The sequence below is a fragment of the Choloepus didactylus genome, chromosome 15 (genome assembly GCF_015220235.1).
Source record: "Choloepus didactylus isolate mChoDid1 chromosome 15, mChoDid1.pri, whole genome shotgun sequence".
NCBI classification, from domain to species: Eukaryota; Metazoa; Chordata; class Mammalia; order Pilosa; family Megalonychidae; genus Choloepus; species Choloepus didactylus.
This window is the reverse complement of record NC_051321.1, coordinates 84,553,238-84,571,266: the sequence shown is the minus strand read 5'-3', so window position 1 is coordinate 84,571,266 and position 18,029 is coordinate 84,553,238. Positions and strand designations below refer to the sequence as shown.

General features: G+C 45.2%; 1 protein-coding gene across 1 annotated transcript in view; it reads right to left on the bottom strand.

Moving 5' to 3' along the window:
• Positions 1 to 18,029, bottom strand: part of WDFY4 (WDFY family member 4) — a 278,492-nt gene that overhangs the window by 114,142 nt on the left and 146,321 nt on the right. The window contains exon 39 of the mRNA XM_037804046.1: positions 1,159 to 1,236. Coding sequence (XP_037659974.1) covers positions 1,159 to 1,236 — 78 coding nt within the window. The remainder of the gene's footprint in view (positions 1 to 1,158; positions 1,237 to 18,029) is intronic.

Genomic DNA, 18,029 nt, shown 5'->3' with positions numbered 1-18,029 from the left:
AAATGGTACAAGGGTGATGAAGCTGTTCATACCTAAAAGATGCAATCCTAAACAATGCATCCTATCCTCCCCAGGCCAATGGTGATAGAATTTATTAACCATGTTGCTAGTCCTGCATGAAATCACGTAAAAGGGAATGCCCAGTGTGCACAGACAACCCCCAAAAAGCCAGCAAGACGTCCTGCCCAGCTGTTCGATACAGTCAGCAATGCTGGGGTAGGTAGGTGCCCATGGTGAAGTTGTTTTCCAAAATGAGTGTCTGCGAGACACCAATGTGTGCAGCTGGAGAATCCAGACATGCCCACGGGTCTCTTTGACAGGGGCCAAGGGTATGCCTTGGAAAGCCCCCAAACCTCGTCTCCCACCTCTGCCACTTCTGATGAACACTGCCTCTTTCGTCCCTCATAGGGCAGCCTGCAAGGCTGAGTTGTTAGCCTGCAAGTTTCTGAGGAGCAGGTTGCACATTTCCTGAATCCCTATTCCCAGGAGCACGCTACAGGCTTTCCACTGAGCTTATACAGATGAAATAAGGCCACACTACTTGTCTTAACATTGATCGTTTTCTATTTTGTCACTCTAGCAGTTATAGATACCTCAGATTCCCATTCACCCCATGCCAGGCACACCCCATAGTTCCTTACACCCCATTGCTTCTCTTCTCATTAGAGAGACTCCTAGTATTGGCCTCATCACCTTATTTTGGGGGTATTTCTTTACTCTTGGTCCCCAGTAGTAAGTTTAACTACCTTTAAGGTGGGACAGTGTCATTTTAATCTGTCTGTTTTCTATGTCTGTCTCAGGCTTTGGGAACAGAAATTGCTCAGTAACTATTGTCATTAATATGATTTTAATACTGCATGCTGTGTTCTGTTGTTAGCAATCATTTTTATTTTTGGTAACAAACTAGTACCATGGAAAATTAACTTTGTATCCGTTCCATAACCATGTCTGAGACATTTGTTCTCTTCCAGCCTCCTTCTAGGTGCTTTATTCTTGCTCTTTATTCACAGTTAGGAAGGATTTTGCCCTTTTAAAGATTGGGACTCTAAAGCTCAGACTGCAGACCTTGGAAGGCACAGACTAATCTAGAACTTAAAGAAAAGCCCTTCTGATTTTTTAGTTCAGGTTCAAGGAGAAAGGAAAGGTTTTGCTTCTTACCTGCACATGATCTTTATATAATGATGCATATAGTTCTTGTCCTTTTCTTCTGTAGTTCTCTATATATGACACAAAATCCTAGAGAAAAGACAAAACAAGTCACAGCTTAATGGTAATTGTGTTTTCACAGGAGAACTCCTCTATTCTGACCAATTTCCAGGGGAAATAATGGTTACAGGATTTGTTGGTCAAGTCAATCACAACTACACAAATAAAAGCTTCACTTGTGCTAACACCACTCACACACTCACACACGTGTGAGTGAGCTATTTCCACATCCAGCTATGATGATCTAGCTTGTAGAGGACCAAGCATCCCAACAAGAAAAACTAAAAGAGCTAGATTGGAATAATCTGTTTAAGACAGCAGAGAGCTACCATGACAGACAAGACTTTAGGAGGTAAATATGTTGTATGTATTTTATTTTATTTTTGAGATATTTGCAAATTCAAAACAGTGCAAAAGGTGAGAAACTGAGCAGAAAGTTGTGGCCAAGAGCTTTGGGACATCTCAGGTAGTTGGGAACATAAAAATTGGAGCTCAGACTCACCAACGTACCCAGGACATAGGGGACCCAAGATAGGAGAAATAGGACAGTGCAGTGGGGTAAAGCCAGCCTGAAGCCTCAGTGTTCCCCTTTAGGAAACTGAGCAGTGGTTTGAAGCAGTATGTACCCCAGAAAAAAATATGTTCTTAAACTTAACCCATTCCTGTGAGTGGGAACCCATAGTAAGTAGGACCTTCTGATGAGGCTACTTCAGTTAAGGTGTGGCCCAGCCCAATCAGGGTGGGTCTTAATCCTGTTACTGGAGTCCTGCATAAGCAGAGTGAGGTTCAGGCAGGCAGAGAGGAAACCACAGGAAGTAAGAAGCTGAATATCAACAAAGCCCAGAAGAGAAGAAAGGGACAAGAAGAGGCTGCCATGTGCCCTGTCACATGACAGAGGAGCCCAGGATCACTGGCAGCCAGCCCTAGATGCGATAGTCTTTGGGAAGAAAGTATGATACCTTGATTTGGACTTTCTTCCCAGCCTCAAACCATGAGCAAATAAATTCCCAGATTTTAACCTGACCCATTTTATGGCATTTGCTTGAGCAGCCTACAAAACTAAAACAATATGCAAACTTTCCAGAAGTCTTAGTCTGTAGATGCCAAGAAGAGGAAGGCTTTCAGGTGGGATCTCTGATTGACCTCACTATAGGGATAAAGGCAGACTGGAAACAGACCAGACCTTCTGTGCCAGTTTGAATATATTGTGTCCCCCAAACACCATTATCTTTGATGTAATCTTGTGTGGGCAGACGTTATCAGTTTTGAACAGATTGTAATTCTTTGAGTGTTTCTGTGGAGATGTGCCCCACCCAACTGTGGGTAATAACTCTAATTGGATAATTTCCATGGAGTGTTGGCCCACCCATTGGGTGGGCCTTGATCAGTGGAGCCATATAAATGAGCTGATGGGCAGAGGGAATTCAGTACAGGCTGTGAGTGACATTTTGAAGAGGAGCTACAGCCAAGAGGGACACTTTGAAGAAAGCACAGGAGCTGCAGATGAGAGACAGTTTGAAGACGGCTGTTGAAAGCAGACTCTTGTTCCAGAGACGCTGAGAGAGGACAAATATCCCAAGTGCAACTAAGAGTGACACTTTTGAGGAACTGCAGCCTAGAGAGGAACGTCCTGAAAGAAAAACATTTTGACACCAGAACTTTGGAGCAGATGCCAGCCACGTGCCTTCCCAGCTAACAGAGGTTTTCCGAACACCATTGGCCATCCTCCAGTGAAGGTACCCAATTGCTGATGTGTTACCTTGGACACTTTATGGCCTTAAGACCGTAGCTGTGTAACCAAATAAACCCCCTTTATAAAAGCCAATCCATCTCTGATGTTTTGCATTCCAGCAGCATTAGCAAACTAGAACACCTTCCAAAGCTGAAACCCAGCCTCCATGTAGCTCAATCTCTGACTGCATTAAGGTGATACAGCCCTATTCCTTCTCCATGCCAGGAGACAAAGAAATTCCTCTCAGGAGAATATAATCTAGAGCCTCTAGTCTAGAATTTTCATGCAAAATTTTTATCAAATAGAAATGACTAGGCATGCCAAAAAAAAGAATAATAGACCTTAAAAACATACCCACATGTTTCCAGATATTAGAGTTATCAGACATGGACCTTGACTTGTTCCCCCAACATTGAATCAAGTCAACTAATCTGCATCTAGTACCTGACCATGACAAATAAGTTTTCATAAACATGATCACATTTTATATTTAGCCTTCTGGAAAATCTATGTTATGATTACACATTTTGAGAAGAGGAAACAGGCCAGACGAGGATGAGTGGCTCAGCCAAGACAAGATGTGGCAGTGCCAGAGGCTAAATCCTTGGACTTTGCCACCATGTGCATTTCCACAATGCTATGCAGACATAGAATAGTATTTCCCTGTGAGCTTTGAGTGTACATGGACTCTTGGTCCTTTCATGCCCTGGAAAGTTGTAATCCTCAAGAACTGACACAAGAGGAAGGTGATTTGGGTCAGTTCAAGGGCAGAGGCCCATCCACCTGGAGAACCATGAACATGGTGGGTCAATCAGGGACAAATTCTGAGCAGAGCTTTGCAACCCTTATTGGAGTTAAATAGCCTTTACTTAGCAACTGCCTGGCATTAAAGAGTTTGAGAACTTCTGATGTAGATCAAAGGGCTTCCAAAGGCTATTTGGAGGTTTGAGAGAGAAAGCAGATCTGGTCTTAAAGAGCCATGCCCTGTTCTACCTGTGCCTCCTTAGAGAAGGGTTGGCTTCAGGATGCAGGTGAGACCTTGGATGGGGAATGGAACACAGCCATAGGACTTGCAGGCACGTCCCACCTGGAGGGTCACCTCTGTCAGCTGACTGCAGCTTGCTGGTGCCTTCCTTTGCCAGGATCAGCCCAGAGCCTGCCAGCTGCTGCTGACTCTCCTGCCCAAGCTCTCCCACAGGAAGTCCTGCTGGGCAATGGTGACAGTCATTACCCTTGTTTGTTTAAAGCATCATTAATCCTATAATCACAGCTGTCTGGCCTCACAAAAATGTGCAAGGCCAACAATCTCGAGCCAGCATCTCAGATGCCACTCAGAAAGTTGGTACAAAGATTAAAGCTACAGCTCCTGGACTCCTAAGCCAAGCGTTGCACAGGCAGGCTATGGGATGACATTTATAGTGAGGAATGCCAAATCTTTATCTGCACGCTATACTCCAGGCACTGATCAGAAACTTTATGTATCTCATTTCATCCTTTCACTCACCATTCTCACTCCTAGAGATTTATCCAAAGGAAATAATAAGATACAGTCAATTCTCATACCAATTCTCTGGTAATGATATTCTACAAAGTCACCACCAACAATGAATTATCTGATACTGAACGATTGCTCTTAGGGGAAATAGAGGGTTAGGTATCTGGCAGCCTGTGGCCACAATATTTCCATCAACTGATCAACACATAAGCTCATTTCATGTGTGTTTCTGTTTTGAGACTCTTTATTTAATGTACACTGTTCATTCATTAACACTGAACTCAGAGCCAATAACACTGCAACTCATGCCTGCACAAAGCTTGTCTAATAAACACATTTTCTCCATGAGGTGCATCACAGCTCTCTAGCACTTAGGAACACTAGGCAGCCCTTCAGCACCAGGCTCTGGGACAATTGTAAACAGCAAAATCACCAATAGAAAACACAAGAATGTGAAAACCATGGCACTAAATGGACCGTAGAAAGGACACTTGTTGTGATATTAGAGCTGAAAACTGGAAGGCAGGGCATCGCCTTGTCTGGGTGACTGGGAATTTTCACTGCTAGGTGCATGTCTGTGAATGACTGCAGAAGTGTGGCGAGTATGGATTTGGGGATACAGATAGATTTTAGTAAGTAGACAAATTCACAGATACAGAATCCATAGATAATGGGAACTGACCAAGTATGCACAAATATTTGGTGGGCAATATTTTTCACCATCCTCTTTATAGTACCAAAAAGTGAAAGAATTTAATTATCCAAACACAGAGGGATGGTTCAATAATGACAGCTCATGCCCGTGATAAGAGTGTGATGCAGTGATCAGAAATCATGCTCTCACAGGGGGTAGCTACTAGCCCTGATGGCATCTTTGTGTCCCCTTTGGACAGACACTGTCCAGGACATAGACAAATGACTTGAACAGCAGTGAAAAGATTTCAGCCTCCTTCACCACCTTGGCCAGATGTTCTCACACAGGCTACAACCTACACAGCCATTCACTGCAGCCCTGGTGTCAAGAATATTTAATGCTCCAGAACCAGTTCCTGATTTTAAAAGGAGGTTAGAAAACAGTATGCTAACAGTAACAACAATAAAATCTACCTATTTGCATGGAAACGAAAAACTGAAAGGAAATGTGTGCTAGTCATGTGTGCTGTTTGCCAAATAGTTCCTGTTCTCTCCTCTGCGAGGTAGCTGATGTGATTGCACTTCCTGCCTCTGAGTGAGGTGAGGCCAGGAAAGAGTGAGCAGAAACTTTAAGGGCCCATGAGTGATCCGTCAGCTCTCTTTTTTAACCTCTGCCAGAGCAAGACGGAACTTTCTAGAATGTGGTTGTTTGTAGAATGTAGCAGTATTGCGGAGTGAGGATGACCTCACAGTGCATTTATAGCATGAGTTAGAAATAAACCTTTCCTACTGTAGCTAATTCTATTTGGGGATGCTTGTTACTGCAGCAGAACCTTACTTTTCCTAACTAATACACAAAAAAATGTTAGGACAGGTTATAGTAGAATTGTATTAAAACGCATAAAATTCATATGGATCTGCAGAAAAGAGATGAGAGCATCAGTTAAAGCAAGTATGAGATGAATAATATGAGCAGAAAGTCAGAATGATGTGAGCAACAAAATACATAACTTGGTATTGGATTAAAGCCCAAAGCATAGAATAAATATGCATGAGTCTCTATTGAGATACATAAAAGATCGAATAAATAATTAAATGAAGCTCATAGACCTTCATCCCTTTTACTTTGGGGCAAAATCTCTGCAGCTGGTCATTCCTTGCCCAGAGTGATAAACTGCACACAGTGAGGGTTAATGAGACCCAAACAGAGCCAACCAGCAACACCTCCGGATCTGCAAAAAACCAGAGCCAGGAGCTGGGAAGTTCCAGCTTCTCGTTTCACCATCACATTTAAGCAAATTTCAAATGCAGTATTGTTCTGGTTACAAAACATTCAATAAACAGATTCCTGAAGCAGCTTTACTGTTGTGTGTTTTCTACATGAGGCTGACATATCTCCCTTTAAATATAAGTCCTAAGTGGAGACCTGGGTTTTAATTAAATGATAGGAGCAAGTCATGAGAAAATAATGAAATAAAATGCCTTCCCCATTTGTTGGTAAATCAAGTGTCGTATGTATATGTGGACCCATAAAATGTTAGGGGGTCGTTATGAAGAAGTTATTTTGTATGCCAAATGAGAGAAAAGCCTGGCTTCCACTTCCCATTGCAGGCAAGATCGAGGGGGCTTTGGGGACATCTACTTGGATGACTCAGGCCAGGAAAGCTCTTTCCTCGGTGTCCAGATAATTGTATTTTTCTCTGCTGTGGAGACGCAGCCCCTGGATTCTTAATAAATGTCAGGCAATACCAGAGTTATAATCATATCTCCAGCAATAATGACAAACAACTGGTGCTCGGAGTGGGCGGAGAGGGACTGGATAACCACAGCACCCTTCATCGCTCATTAAATTCACTCACATATTAATTTCTGAGATGAACGGTTGTTTCTAATTTGTCTTTCTCCTTTTTTTTGAACTGTGATGTTTTATTAAATTCAATCGTCATGAGTACGTGGAAAATGACTAAAAAGCAAACAAACAAAAAAGCAAGCCACTTTGGTGCAGGAGAGGATGAAGCTTTAAAATCACACATTCCAGGATTGCTCCAGGATGCCAACGTTGCCTCCTCTTTCGCCTTCCTTCAGGGGCTGCAGACGGCCTCGGGAAATGTCCCCACTCAGGCCCTACCTGAAGTCATGCCAACCTCCCTGTTTCCACCAGCCTCATCCTTAGTGGAAATGCCCAGTAAGACTCACACCTCCTCAGGGAGGGGCAGAAGGTTAGGACTTAGCTCTTGGGACAGTGTGAGTTGTAATCTGAGCTCACACCAGAAGTGTCCTGGGGTCCACCTTGACCACAGCCCTGCCCTCCTGGCTGCTGCCCGTGCCACCCTACCCAGGCACTCTTGCTTGGGGGTCACGCTGAGACCTGCAGGGAGGTTCCCCAGTGCTGGGTTGCCTGTGGGCCCCAAACAACCCAATGAACCTCAACCTTTCCCGTTTCCCTTTGGCTGGGTCCTCTCAGGTGCAGCCTTTGTGATTTACAAAAAGACAGGCCTGGGAATGATGAAAATGTTTTGGAACTAGAGGTGATGGTTACACAACATTGCGAATGTTCTAAAGGCCATGTTTAAAGTGGTTAATTTTATGCTATGTGGATTTCATCTCAATTAAAAGCGTAGATTGACCTGCTTTCTTCTTTTCAGCCAATGACTCCCAGCACCTGCTGTAGTCTCAGTCCCTTGCTAGCCCTGAGGCCTTAAGGATGAGCAATGCACAGTGACACAGAAGTCAACTGAGGGAGATAAATAAGAATATCACCGATTGAACCCAGGGATGCTTTGTAGTCACAGAGGGACATGGCCATGGTGGGGAGGGCTTGACTTTCAGAAGGGGATGTATTCTTGAAGCCCAGGAGGAGGGGCTGGGCCAGTAGAAGGGGGAGGGTCTCCCAAGCAGAGAGAACCACATTTACCCAAGCATAGAGATGGGAGATAACATCATTACAAAATATGAACTGAACCTGAATGGAGCAGCGATGCTGTTTTATTTTCCTTGGCTGATCAAGCAAATACCATGCAATGGGAATTTATTGGCTCATGGTTTTCAGGCTAAGTGGAATCCAAAATCAAGGCATCATCAAGGAATGCTTTCTCCCCAAAAACTGGCATTCTGGGGCTGACTGCTGGCGATCCTTGTTCTTTGGCTCCTCTGTCACATGACTATGTACATGGCGGCCTCTCCTTTGTATTAGCTGAGTCCTTTTTCTGGAGCTCTCATCCCTCACATGTTGGAAGTTTACTCCTTCGTCTTTGCTTCACCTTCACATCATTGAAAAAACCTTCTTCGACCTTCCAATCCACAGCAATCAACAGTCACCAGCTCATGTCTTTCCTTCAGCTTATTTGACCCTTACCTAATATTTTCTCATTCGTTCGCTTCTCCTTGCAGTCTGTGTCCCCAAGCAGAGAGCAGGGGCCCCATCTGTTCTATTCAACTCTCTCCCCAGCCCGTCCCAGCATAGAAGTCCTGGAAACATTTCCAAGAACCAATGCTACACATCTTGGCATTGCTAGAGACCACTGTCCTCATTTCGTTACTCAAGGCCCCAGCTCTTGCTATGGTTGGTCCTTATTATACCAGTAGATAAATCAGAAATCAAGGACCCTCATGTCCTAATCTCAGGATCCCCAGCTCTTCCACTCTCTCTCCTCTACTCATTCACTCTCTCCTCCTTTCTCTGCCAGGCCAAAGAGCCAGCTTTTCACCCACCCCCATCAACAGTGGCAAAGAGAAGAAAATCTCAGAACTTCCCATTCTGAGACTTTGAAAGACTTTTTTAATTAACCAAAATGGCGTCTCATAATAGCTGGGTCCCAGGGCGAGAGCGCGGCTGTAACTCACGCGGCAGACGCCTCCGGGGCCGAGCTGGGAGCCGGGCCGGCGGCTGTGAAGGGAGGCTCCGCCCCGGAGGGGCCCTGGGCGCATTCTCCACTCCAGGACCATCTGCCGTTCTGTAATTTATGGAGTTGGGACCCTTCTGCCTTTTGAACCACAAAGCATTTTTGCATTGATGAACACATTTAGGTTTTCAATATTTGAATTTAGATTAGTAAGCAAACAAAAATGTGTCTTCCCCATAAGTCATAAGTTTTAAAAATTGGAAGCATTTTCTGGGACGATGGTAACTTCCCCCGCCATTAGGGCTTTAGTTTTCAGAATGCAGAATCCAATATACAGAAATCCAAACCTCAAAATAGATTCTTGGCCATAATTATCCCTTGAAGTAAAGGACTGTCTTTAGTTTCCAAAAAGAAGGACTGTCTTTAGTTTCCAAAAAGATTCAACCTTTAAATCACCAGGTTCCTGAATTAACTTCAAATCTGTTTTAATTTACAAAATCTTGATGCATATACATTTTTTTTTCTGGAAACCTGTCTACTGGGATTCTTCTTAGACATCATCTAACTAGGGAGATAAATAATCAGACTATAAGACTCCTCCAATATAAGGGTCATGTTTTTGTTAGTCATTTCTATATTCTTAGCAAAAAATACTGTCTACTCAATAAACCCATGTGCTGTTGAATTGTATAAGATGGACTATTTTGTATTTTAACATCTGGTTAAGCAGGGCTACTATCTTAGACTTTCAACAGTGACAGCCATTAATATGGTATATATAGATAGTCAGCCTCATTTTGTAATCAAATAAATCACTATAGGCAAGAAAGGAAAGACAGCAGGAGATGAGCTCTGGTGAACCTCCAGATTTCAGGCTTCCTCTGGGGCAGAAGGAGCTCAGTGTCTGTTCCTAGAGACATTTCACAGCAGGACCTGGGATACGATGTGCCTCTCCATGGGCAGTGGTTGTGACCTGACTGGGGGATGTTCCATTGATTCATGGAACTTTGGTTCTATGCTCCGTTTCTTTCCATGTTCAGTGCCTGCTCACCTGGAGAAGATCCAGACCATCATCTTGTGGCCAAAAGCAAACCAACGTAAGCCGCATTTCTCGTGAAGCCGAATGACTGAAAGCATGATCCAATCAGCGGTTTGAACCATGCTCCAGTGGCAGGGCCCGTGGCAGCAGGTGTCCTCGTGGGACACCATGAAGGAGACACCTATTTAGTGCCAGTGACAGATAGGGATGAGTGTCACCAGGAAACAGGATGACAAGCAACCTATGAAATGACGAGTGGACGTTGGGACACCAGCCATTCATTACTGCTCTTAGCAAGCCACGATGTAGCCAACCATCCACATTTTAAGAGTATTAAGAACAGCTAATACGATAGGAAAATTCTGGTAAAGAAAATTCTCTGCTGGCTGAGATAGGTACTTCCTACACATCAGGAGAATCACCATCTGCTTTTAGTGGATGGTCAGTTCAGGTCTCTGCTAGCCCAGCTACTGTCCTTTGCATGAATGAGAAAGTGGAGACCCCTCTGGATCGAGGAGTGAGAACAAGGCACCCTTCTTCTGGGTGGAAGCAGACCCCCAGCACAGCTCAGGTGGACTCAGGGCCCACCCACAAACTGCCCATCCCTAAGAGGAGCCCAGGAGCTGGGCACAGCTGAGCAAGCCGGGTGGTGATGCCCCTGCCCGCCGCAGTCCAGGAGCCTTCTGTTCACCCCTGGGCACCGTCTCAGCACAGCACCCATCCAGCCACCCCAGGGCAGACACCTCTCTGCTCTAACTATGGGGGAGATCTGTCTGCACCCCCAGCATGAGGCTGTCATTGGCACAGGAGACCCTACTCAGAGCTACGCCTGACACTGGTTCTTTAAAGGGGACCATGACGGTCTGTCTCAGGCCACCGCATGCCCTCGGCATTTATCTAAAACCTTGATCTCACAGAACTGAGGGGCCTGGACCCGGCATCCCCTCAATCCGTCCCCAGCAAAACCTACTAAATGAAATGAGCAAATGAGAAAATAAAAAGAAGCACAGAACACAGTGACAAATATATTTGGTGAACACTGTCATTTGATCCTGGAACATAAGATCCACGTGTTGAACCAAAGGCCAGCAACTTTTATATATATCATTAATAGCAAATGTCTGCTTTTATGAAGAAAAAAAAACAAATACTCTGTTGCTCTAAGCAGTTTTGAAATGAATATCCAATTCAAAACTTCCCCTGTGCAAATCGTGGCATGCTAATTTACATTTTAATTACTTCCTAAGAAATCAAAAGCATTTGTTGACAGTAGAACATAATGTCAACTTCTCGGTGCTCTGTTGGTGGATGCTTAATGAACTTAATTAGATAATTAGTGATGTTAATTATCCTTCTATTATGAAGATAAAGATGTCTCAGCAACGATGCACTTGGTAAAGAAACATCATTAAAGGCATCCGTGTTTGCTTTATTCATTTACTTCTATTTTTCAAGCTCCTGTAACAGGCACTGATAGGCTAGTGACAGTCAAGACAGCCTTCAAAGGGAAAAAGAAAGACATTTTTCCATTGGCCTCTTATTGTCCTTTCCACATGTTCTGGATACAGACGCTAGGTTGAGGATGGGGCTTGTTTTTCAAAATCTCTGATTTAAAGACCTGTCGTCCATGTTGAGTTCTGTTGGGGTGGGGGTTGTTCAAATGAGCTCTTTCCCATTTACTTCTCAGCGATACGATGAGTGGGACCTATCAGCTTTATTTGCAGAATGGGATATGAGTGTGCGTGCATGCGTGAGAAAGAGAAAAAGGAGGCTGGGGGAGAAGGGAAGAGAGGACATGAGAGTGAAGACCATGGTTGGGTACCAGACTTCCAGGAAAGAAATCTAAAGGTCTACTTCCTTCCCCTTGGTTGCCCCAGTTGGCGGTGTTGTCTCACCACCTCCTCCACCAAGATAATATGCCATCCTGCCCTCTGGCGTGGCTTTGGAGCACAGCTGCCTGCAGGATCAAGGACTGTGATACATGCTCCACAGTCTTTACTTTTAGTGGAAGTGAAAAAATGGAACTTTTCTGAGGTTCAAAATATCAAATATCAGGCTTAATTATTTTCCCCTTTCCTCCTTTCCCCTGAACGCCATCATAACCAGAAGCACAACGGAAGTCATTTCTGGAAATAGCCCTAGTTCAGGCAGGACCATGAAGAGCTCTGAGGCCAGGCTGGGGAAGGCAGCCTCATTTTTAGGGTCACATGTCTCAGGAAAAACATCAAGAGAAGATCAGTTCTTGGCAGCCCTGCCCACTGCAATTAAGAAATCCAAGATCCCATTTAGCAGAAGGTGTTAGTAGCAGTTCTCATGTCAGGAAAGCAAGTTACACGTTGAGTGTTTTCTTTTATCGTATTTTCATTTGTTTCCAAGTGGTATTGTTCCTCTAACAGATAGTCCTATTTAATTACTTGCTCATAAGACTTTTTCCTAGTACCTGATGCAATGGAGTGTTCCAACAATACAGCACTGTGATTTCTCAGGAAGTTGGGAGTCTTGAAAGTCTGTGGTTTCATGTTTGCTGCATCACCCTCTTTTCTGTGACTTTGTCATTCTGGCCCGCTCCTCTCTTGGTTTGTTGGTGCAGGGCTAGCCTTCCACTTTTCTGCCTTCCCAGAGAGAAGGGGTTACTAAGGTCCCAATCCTTTATAAGTCTTCTCTCTTTCCCTTTCCATTTCAGAAGTCCTTGGTGCATCTTAACTCTCCGCCAAATTTAGGTCACCTGCTTCCAAACATCTCTCGTATGATCTCCTAGGAAAGTCCTTTCTCTCCTGCCCACAAACATTACAGTGAACTCACTAAATTTGAAGTAAAAATACTCCGTGGAACATCCATTCGGAACTTCAGAAAGACCTTTGAGTCAAGGATCTTTGACTTAAACACATTTACAAGAGAACTTCTGTGAGAAGTTCTAACTTCTGTTGATACAATTAACATTTTGGTTTCCTCAGCTCTTTCCCTCTGCTCAACCATTTACTTCTCCTTTCGTCTCAAAGCTGATCCCCTTCTATTTTCGAGCATCTCGTCTCACCTCTGGGTTCTGGTTCTCCTTTCTCATGAGGCTTTTATGCAGGTGAGTGGAATCCAAGATTCAAACCCTGCTCCAAGGGCTGTTTTGCTCAAGGCCCTGAACAGAAAATACCAACACATTAAAAGACAAAGATGTGTGCCATCACTAGTCCTGCCATTCCTTCTTCCTGAGACAGAGGTATGAGGTTCTCTGAGGCTAACCATGCCTTCAGCCTCAGCAAGACCATCCCTCGCCAGCAGTAGCCAAATACAAACATGCACTAAAGAGCAAGGAATCACTCCACCTCTCCCACAGCAATTGCCAAAGTCTTGCAATCCCCACACTGGCTTTCTTTTCTGCATTTTCAATTTGGGTTCTGGAATTTCCTTAAAGAGAAAGTAATAATCCTGAAGCACTTAAGAATGAAATGATATGATGTTTGGGATGTTGCTTCAGAATGATTCAGTGCAGAGGGGGAAGCTGGTAGAGATAGAGATGAGACAAGATTGGCCATGAGTTGAAAATTGATGGCCTTGAGTGATGGATGGACTCGTGGGATTCATTATACTATTTTCCCTACTTCAGTACATGCTGGAAAATTGATTTTTTTTTTTTAAGAGATAACAGGTAAAGTTCTCAGGATGGTAAAAAAAAATCCCATTTCCCTGGTGGGGACCTCAGCTAGGGCTGCCCCTGATAGTGTGTCACCAAATTGCTGGTCTCAGCCAGCATCTCATCTTCCTCCAGGGCTGGGGATGGGAGACGGGGGGCCTGGCACATGATCAGGGAAGCAGCTTTCAGCAGACCCTCAGCTACCCTTACCACGCAAGTGCCTGCCTCTGGGATCCAAAGCCGAGGCACAGCTGGACTGATGCAGGTGCACTGGGTGGATGGAGACAGGGCAGCCCTTGGAGGAACCCGCCAGGAAACAATCAGCACATCCTTGCCAGGGCACACAGCAGAATTCTTGCAAAGAAAAATCTTATTTCTGTGACTTAGAAATTCCAGTGGGTCACTCTCTGGCTTCTGGAGCCTTCTGGTCCCTCTCTGTAATTCTCAGATGGCCCTGGATTCCCTAGGTGGGCCATTTCAGCTTTCTAATAGATGACTTTGGAGATTGCTACTGGAAGATGACTCAGCTATCTCCAAAAGCTGTGGAAACATGGCTGACACCAGGGCCCGGCCCTCCTCCATGGGAAAAAGTGCCCCTGAATAAGCTCTGGGAGATTGAATCACGTACCCCAACAAAAGACACATTCTCAATCTTAATCCAGGTTCCTGTGGGAGTGAACCCATTTGTAAATGGGACCCTTTGAAGATGTATTATCGGTTAAGATGGGGACTTAATTGTGAATGCGATCTTCTAAAATCCTAGTTAAGTGTGGCCAAACTGAATGGGGAAAGGCCTTAATCTGTGGTACTGGAGGCCTTATAAAAAAGCCAAAAGTCAGAGAAAGCCATAGGAGGAAACCAAAGACATCGCCACGTGATGGAGGCAGAGCTGCAAGCCAAGGAGCCCCAAGGATTGCAGCAAGCCAGCAACAGAACACTACAGGCTTCAGGGAGAAAGTGTGGCCTTGCTAATGCCTTCATTTGGGGCTTCCAGCCTCCCAAAACATGAACCAATAAATTCCTGTCATTAAGCCAATCCCTTCTGTTATTTTTCATGGCAGCCTGGCAAGCTAAGCCAGCACCCCAAGCGTGGCTCCGTGGCAGGTGTATGGGCCTCCCTTTCCTGGTGGGCCTCCTTCCACGTGACCCCTTCTGGAGGAGTGGAACCCAGCTCCTGCTCTGCTGAACAAGCCCCAGCTCTAGGGGCCTGAGTCCAGGCTGGAAGTAGCCCTGCACCCTCAACTCCCTCTTTCTGTGCACATTCCCATTGGCTCTTCCCAGAACTGTCTCATTCCTGCTGAGTTGTCAGGGCTACACACAGCTGCACCCACCCACCCAAACCTGCAGGTTCCTCTCACTTCCCAGCCTGACTGAAGAAAGCCCAGGAGGCAGGAGCTTCATCCTTGGTGGCCTCTTTCGGTACTCATCCTAGCCTGGGTTAAACAGAATTCTCTCATGCAGTCTACTGTTTCCGTTACTTCCAACTGTGGCCTCTGCAGACCCCACTACCGCCTGCCTGAACTCTGCCGCAGTCCCCCTGTCAGGAGCCTCCCACTGGGGTCTTGGCCTCTAATCTGATTTCCAGAAACAGACCTGCCACCACTCCCCTGCTTAATCCCCTCCCCCAATGACGGTCAACGTGCACCGCCCTCCCTGACCCGGCCTCTGTCCGTGCCCAGCGTCTGTCCTGTCCCCTGCAGAGGCCATCCTCTCCTCCAGCCCTGGATTGGCCAGCACACCTTTCAGACTGAGCTGTGGGCTTCATCTCCTCCAGGACCCTTCCCACCCCAGCCCTCCGGCTCCCACATGCTCATTTCCTGTTTGTTACGCCTTAATAAACAAAACAAAACAAAAGGATGCTCGTAAGCTTCATGTTTTGGAATAAGTTCAGATTTACAGAAAAGTGGCAAAGATAATACAGGACCGTTCTCACCCACCCCTCCCCTCGCTTCCCCGGAGGCTAACGGGCTACACTGCCATGGCGCATCTGTCAAAACCAAGAGCCAACATTCGTCATCAATGTTTGTAAGAACTTTACAAGAGAAAATAAAACCAAGAAAGTCTGAGACTGACAGGTGAGCTAAGTCGTGTCCACGGCTGGGAAGAGGGACAGCTGCCGAGTCGCAGCCCTGGATCTCCCCAAGGTGTGGGTGGACAAGATGGTGTGGCTTCCAGAACACCCCTAGTTGACCTTTGGTGGCCCCAAAGAAGCCCAAGGTCCCTGACACCCACTGCCTTCCCCCTGTGGGAGAGAGTGGCTTCTCGGTGTGATCCCAGAGCAGACTGTGTCTGGGAAAGAAACAGGTGGAGGAGGAGGTGGAGGAGGAGGTGGAGGAGGAGGAGAAGGGGAAAGGGAAGGAGAAGAAATAATATCTATTTTGCCTCAAAGTTCAGCTCACCCACCAAGGGGAGAAAACACATTTTCTACTGAAAACAAAGGTAGGTAAGAGGAGTTATGACTCGTCCGTCACATGTCTCACTCCAAGGAACAATTTATCAGTGCTATAGAGCTGTCAGCCGCTGACATGACAAGGAATAACACCAAATGAATAATGTTTCCTCCAATCCCAACTCCTTTAATTACAAGCCTCTTCTTTCCAGAAGAGAGACAGAAGATTCAGAAACACCAATTTCATGCACTTGTGCCTGAATAATGTCTCCGTGCTGCTTTTTCCAGATGGCAACCTTCTCACTGGAGGAACTAATGATGTGGGCATATTTAGGGAAAAACCAATAACGGAGTCTTTAACCTTCAACAACAAAAAGTGTGTTGTACAGAATGTTCCTTGGGATACATTAGGAAATATCAATTACATTGCTCACTGAGGTGTAATCAGCTGTAATAATCAAAATTAATTTTTAAAAATAATTAAACAGACCCCAGGGCAAATAGTTGATGATCTGATCCTGTGACATCACAGTATACATATGTACCTGAGAAGTTGGCGCCTTCTGTTAGCAGCAGAAGCATCTCGGGAAGATGAGTGATGGATGTACGGGCTGAAGGCCGTGTAGTTTCTGCTCAGCCAAAGGAGTGGATCGTTTTATTCCCCGACTCAATGCACGTCAATACACTTTCTTTAAGAGCCTACTATGTACCAGGTGCTTTGTCCAGCCCTGACTGAGGGACTTGTAGAGATGCTGCTAAGCAAAGATGCAGTCAAGTTTTTAAATGAAAACATAGGCTGCGTTGCTTCAAAACTAATTTGGCTGAACTCGGCAGGTGAACTCGCTGCCCTCCCACCTACGAGGGACCCGACTCCCAGGGGTGTAAATCTCCCTGGCAACGCAGAGTATGACTCCCGGGGATGAAACTGGACCTGGCATCGTGGGACTGAGAATATCTTCTTGATCAAAAGGGGGATGTGAAATGAGACGAAATACTTTCAGTGGCCAAGAGATTTCAGATAGAGTCGAGAGGTCACTCTGGTGGACATTCTTATGAACTATTTAGATAACCCTTTTTAGGTTTTAATGTATTGGAATAGCTAGAAGTAAATACTGAACTCCAACCCAGTAGCCTTGATTCTTGAAGATGATTGTAAAACAATGTAGCTTACAAGAGGTGACAGTGTGATTGGGAAAACCTTGAGGATCACACTCCCTTTATCCAGGGTATGGATGGATGAGTAGAAAAATGGGAACAAAAACTAAATGAAAAATAGTGGGATGGTATGCTTTGAGTATTCTTTTTTACTTTTATTTTTTATTCTTATTTTTGGTGTAAGGAAAATGTTCAAAAACAGATTGGGGTGATGAATGCACAACTATATGACGGTCCTGTGAACAGGTGATTGTACACCATGGATGATTGTATGGTATGTGAATATATCTCAATAAAACTGAATTTAATTAAAAAAATTTGGCTAAAAATATCCATGATATATATAAGCCATAGGAAGGATAAATAAATCAGGTTGGAGGTGAGCTGGAGGTCAAAGGGCAAGGAGGAAGCCAGGGAGAAGGTGTGTGAGTGTGTGTGTGTGTGTGTGTCTTGCAGAAACTTATCCTGCTGGGTTGTCTGCAGTTACAAGAGCTGGGCACACTTATCTCTCTGAGTTTCCTAGTGCCCAGATCAAAGAGGAAAACATGATCACCTACAAGATCTCTCCTATTCCTACGAGTCGCCATGGGAAAGTGCAGTTTTTCTGGGCACTGGCACTGAAGGGAAACGTTCCATGGCTGTCCAGGAAGCTGCGAGTGGGCTCCGGTGCTTCCCTAAACTTCAGTGAGGCCACATGGGCAACTGGAACACCCCCATGCACGCCTGCCTGGGTGCCTGCGGCCAGCTGTTCTCTCCGCCTGGATACTCCTTTCAGCAACTCACCTTTCCCCTTAATTCTCACTCTGCTCCAGTGTCCCCTTGCCTGGGCAGGCTTAGCTGACCACCTCCACCCCAATAGCATCCTCTCCCCCTTTCCCTGCTCTGCTTCTCTTCATTGCAATTATCACCACCC